Source organism: Cynara cardunculus, unplaced genomic scaffold (genome assembly GCF_001531365.2).
Source record: "Cynara cardunculus var. scolymus isolate 2C unplaced genomic scaffold, CcrdV1 Un_Scaffold_920, whole genome shotgun sequence".
Classification (NCBI taxonomy): Eukaryota; Viridiplantae; Streptophyta; class Magnoliopsida; order Asterales; family Asteraceae; genus Cynara; species Cynara cardunculus.
In genome coordinates, this window is record NW_020200648.1 from 6,877 (window position 1) to 12,101 (window position 5,225).

General features: G+C 45.8%; 1 protein-coding gene across 1 annotated transcript in view; it reads left to right on the forward strand.

Moving 5' to 3' along the window:
• Positions 1-1,464, forward strand: part of LOC112502092 — a 4,692-nt gene extending 3,228 nt beyond the window's left edge. Inside the window, exon 3 of the mRNA XM_025105917.1 lies at positions 102-1,464. Within this exon, the coding sequence (XP_024961685.1) occupies positions 102-1,464 (1,363 nt within the window). The remainder of the gene's footprint in view (positions 1-101) is intronic.
• The last annotated feature ends 3,761 nt before the right edge of the window (positions 1,465-5,225 follow it).

Here is a 5,225-nt window from a genome sequence, read left to right on the forward strand (position 1 = left end):
AGTGAGACGGGCATTTTTTCCTACCACCGGAATTGTGAGGAGTTGAAGATCACCCACCTGTGTTTTGCTGATGATCTCCTTATATTCTGCCATGGTGATAGTGACTCTGTCCGTGTCGTAAAGGATTCCATTGACGAGTTCTCTGGTGTGTCTGGCCTTCTTCCCAATCCGGCCAAGAGCGAGGCTTTCTATTGCAATATAGGTCCGATCACTAAGAGTGCTATTCAGTCGATCATCCGGTTCCCGGAGGGCTCTCTTCCGGTTCGTTAYCTGGGTGTCCCCCTCATCACGACTCGCCTCTTTCATCAGGATTGCAAGGGTCTTGTGGACAAAGTGAAGTCCAAACTCCWTGATTGGAAAAACAAGTCCCTCTCTTTCGCCGGTAGACTTCAGCTCATTCTCTCTGTCTTGTCCTCCATGCAAATTTACTGGGCTTCGATCTTTATGCTTCCTATTTCCATATCTAAGGAGATTGAGCAGCTTATGCGGGGATTCTTGTGGTGCCACGGTGAGCTCAAAAGAGGGAAAGCTAAGGTCTCTTGGAAGACCGTCTGCCTCCCGAAAACTCAGGGCGGTCTTGGAATTAAGAGCCTGTCCACCTGGAACTGTGCCCTTATGGCCTCTCATACTTGGAGAATCCTTACCTTCAAGGATTCTTTATGGGTTAAATGGATCCATTCCTACAGGCTTAAAGAGCGAAACTTCTGGGATGTCCCTATCCGCAGTGATGTTGGTTGGGGCTGGAGAAAGATCCTTGGCATGAGGGAAAAGATTAAAGACTGTATTGTCTCCCAGATTGGTAATGGCGCTTCCACGTCCGCCTGGTACGACAACTGGCACCCGGTGGGTCCCCTCTACCGGCATTTATCTTCCCGCAGTATCATTAATTCTAATCTCCCTCTTTCTGCTCCTGTGAAGGATATCGTCTCCCAGGGTTTTTGGAACTTCCCTCTCCTGAGGGACAGTCCCAACCCTTTAATCCGCAATTCTCCTGTTCCTGTTCTTTCCTCTAATACCCCTGATAAACTCCTCTGGAGAACCAGGGATGGTCGGCTCACGCCGTTCTCTGTTCATGAGGTCTGGCTCTCTCTCTGTCCTAATGAGCCGGATGTCCCCTGGCATCACTTGGTCTGGTTTTCCCAGAATATTCCTAGACATGCGTTTATTCTGTGGGTTGCCCTCAAGCAGCGTCTCAAGACGCATGACAAGCTTCGGTTYTGGGAGGGCCACTCCAACCTGTCTTGTGCTTTCTGTCAAAACGGGCCTGATTCGCATTCTCATCTTTTCTTTGAATGCCCGTTTCCTAATCAGGTTTGGAATGGCTTAAAAGCCAAGCTTAACCTTTCTGGTGTCCCAGATAATTGGGCTGATATTATTGGTGTTTTCCAGCATGCTACCAAAGGAAAGGCCGTCTGGTCTATTATTCGAAAATTAGTGCTTGCTGGAACTGTCTACCACCTGTGACAGGAAAGGAATAATCGCATCTTCAAAAATAAAAGAAGATCGTATATTATGGTGGTTAAGACGATTACCGACGATGTCCGGTCCAGGCTCCTTAGCCTGACCCTCAAGCCCTCTACTAATGTTGCCCGGGCTCGGCTTGCCTGGAATCTCCCTTAGCTCTCTGTCTTTGTGTGCTGCTGTGTTTTCTGGTCTTGTGAGCTCCGTTGCTCTCTCGGTTTCCTTGTTGCGGTCTAGGGTGTGCCTTTTTTAGGCCCCTTCTCTTGCACTTGTGGTGTTCCCCGTTGTTTCCCGGTCTTGCCTTGGCTGGGCCCTTCCCTTGTGGTCGGTTGCTCTTTCTTTCTTTTTCTCCCCCTCTTCTTCTCTCTTTTCGTCTCTTCCCCTCTTTTTGTCTTTCTTTTCTCTCTTTTTCTCCCCTCTCTTTTTCTTGTCCTCCTTTCTTCTCTTTCCCCTCGGGGTGCCTTGGTTTTCTCCTGGCTGGTAGTTGAGGTTTACCTCCTACCCGCGCGCTTCATTGTTTGGCTTTTAGCTTTTTTTTTCTTGATCTGGAGGGGTCTCCCCCCTCTCTATCAAAAAAAAACCCTGAACCCTGAACCCTGAACCCTGAACCCTGAACCCTGAACCCTGAACCCTGAACCCTGAACCCTGAACCCTGAACCCTGAACCCTGAACCCTAAACCCTAAACCCCAAGCTTCCTCATTTGGTTGAATTTTTTCTCTCTCTAAAGTTTTTCTCTCTCTAGAATTCTCTCTCGTGTTCTTGGAGTTTTTTGTTCATTTCTTGGTCCTTTTGTTTCCTTAACCGTAATGAAACCTATGGTTGATGAATCCATGCATAGGAAAACAAGGAAATCTCGTATGCCTAATCTTCGTTTGAAATATTCCAATCCTCTCCCTAGGTCTCATCAAGGATCTTTGGAAAATTTTGAAGACAATTGTAAACTTCAAAGGCATTCTAAGGTTTGCCTTCATCGTCATAAGCCTAGTTCGAATCTGATCATTCTGAATGAAGAAGAGATGTTGGTTAACAGAAACCTTCCTCCTCCCCCCAAGACCCAAGATGCGTTGGACTTCAAGGTTGGGTGGAGCCTTAGTTCGTGTGATGGAAAAGATGGAGAAGAAGAAGAAAATGGAAAGTTAGCGCTGCCTTCTATTACCTCTAAACCTATCGTGAAGGTTTGCTATATTCCGAGTGGTGATGTTAATGGGAATGGAAAAAACATGATCTGTGCCTCTAACCCGGTTAGTGATGGTCTGGTTGCTGCTAGTTGCAAGAATCAAGTTATAGTTCCTCCCATGACCCTTTCCTCTGGATATCCGATGCTCTCGTCTAAGTCCATGCATGCTCAGTTGCCGGAAACTGCTGCTATTGCCGGATCTGTGTCTTCGAGTAGCCTCCCGTCGACTCTTTTTAGTCGACCTATAGCTATCCCTTCTAATGGTGTGGCGTTTTCTCTTGAAGATAATGATGCTGCCCCTCTTGACCGGAAATGTTCCGACCTGCCGGAGCTGTTGGGTGCTACGGAGGCTGGAGTGCAAACCGAGCCAACGGTCACTTTTCTGAATAGTCAACAACAGTCGCCCTCTACGTTCTATTTTGGAGCCGTTGCATGTACCGAGAACAAGGAAGATTTGATTGCGTTTTTTAAAAATAACCTGCAGCATGATGGGGAAGGTTCTACGGTGACTGATGAAGATGTGTGGGTGCAGAAAGGTAATGGGGGTGCAGGGCCGTCTGCTGGTTTGGGCGGTACAGGTACTGTTGATACAGTGCTTATGCAGGGAGTTTTAAATGCAAATGGTACTGTTAGCTGCTCTACCGAGGAAAATATGCATGGGGAAGGAGAGGAAAGTTCGGTCAGAGGGATGGCGGTTCCGTGTCTGCAGAATGGGTATGGGGCTGATGGAACGGTGCCGCATGCTACTTTGAGTAAAAAATCCTACTCCTCTACCACTATTTCTTTTTCAAACTTGGCGCCTAATCTGCTGGGTTTTACTAGTGGGTCCCAAATTAAAGAAATGGAAGATATGGGTGCTTTCGGATCTGGTTATGATACTCCTATGGTTGGGCCTGGTGGTAGCCCAAACTTTTATTCTCACTCTAAGTTTTCTGCTGATTCGACTTTGAATTCTGATCTGGATCAAAATGATTTTGTTATGGAGGATGGTGAAGGCCTGGTTGAAGGTTACGGTGGAAACCCAATTAATGGGACTGTTTCTTTTTTGGGCCAGCAATGCTTACCTTCTATTCTCGGCCCTGGTCCATGTGCTTCTATCAGCCCAAGAATTAATGAGTCCAACTCAAACAATAGTATTTCTCCATTTTCTGGACAGCCGGCCCATGTTTCTCTTCTCGGCCCATCTCCAGCTGGCCCAGGTAAGTATTCTAATTCCTCTCTCCCCCCTAAGGTTCCCTCTTTATGTCATTCTAAGCCCCTGAACCCTCCTGTTTCTCCCTTGAGACTTCATTCCCATGTGCCTTCCTCCCTTCCCTCTCCTTTTTCTCCCTCTAATAATGCTAACCCTTCTAAGGTGTGCAATAGTAATATGTCTGCTCCTTTTGTTGGTTGTGTTTTAGAAAAAGAAAATTGTTTTATTGAAAGGAACCCTCCCACCCCTGCAAATGTTAATTCTCGGATTTTTCTTGGTGATGTCAAACATGATTTAAACTCAAAAAATGCTTGGAATGGAAAAGTCTCCTCCATTCTCCCCAATTCTTTTGCTCATGTGCTTAGTGGGTCTAATAAACATGCAAATGAAAATTTTCATTTTATTCCCAATCTTTGTGAAAAAGTTGACACCCCTATTGACATCCCTATCTCGGTTGTTAAAAAGAGTTGTGAAACTTATGCTAAAACCTTATGTGGCTATTTTGTTGGTAAGCGTCTTCCTTTCCCGGTTGTTCGATTTTATGCTTCGAAATTATGGTCTCAATACGGTATTGAGGATGTGCTCTTAAATGGCCATGGTATTTTCTTATTTAAATTTAGCTCTGTTGATGGTCTCCAAAAGGTTATCGATAATGGCCCTTGGAATTTTAAAAATGTGCCTATTTTTATTCAAAAATGGAGGCCGGGTCTTAATTTAAATTCCAATATGCATGATAAAATTCCTCTTTGGGTTCGTTTACATGATATTCCGTATGATGCTTGGAACGATGAGGGTCTTAGTCACATTGCTAGTAAAATAGGTATACCTCTTGCTATGGACTCATGGACGGTTAATATGTGCAAATATGCGGCCGGTAAATCGGCTTTTGCCCGTGTCCTYCTTGAGGTTCCTGTTAGGGAGAACTGGATTGATGAGGTGWWAGTMCGGATCCCCGATCCGGACACTCTTGCTATGACATTGTATGCTCTTCGTGTTGAATATGAATGGAAACCCCCTATGTGCACTGATTGTCATATTTTTGGTCATTCTAATTCCTCTTGTTTGAATGCCATCTCGAAATCTGATACTAATATGGCTTCTACAAATGAGCAACCCTCTTCTGGCAAGAAAGTTTTGATTGATAGTGAAGGATTTCAGACCCGTGTTACCAAGCAAAGCCAAAAGGCAAAGACTTTAATACCCACAGTGAGGAAGGAATACAAGAAGAAAGAGACCCACCCCAGTGCCTCTAATGGGAAGCAAGTTGATGTGAAGATGAAGGCAAAGATGACGGCCCCCCCTCGTCAAGAAGCTCCGAAGGATAGAAGACCGAACCCCCCCCCAAGGGTTCTCCCCCCCATTTCCATCCCCCCCATGGGTTTAGCCTCTTGCCC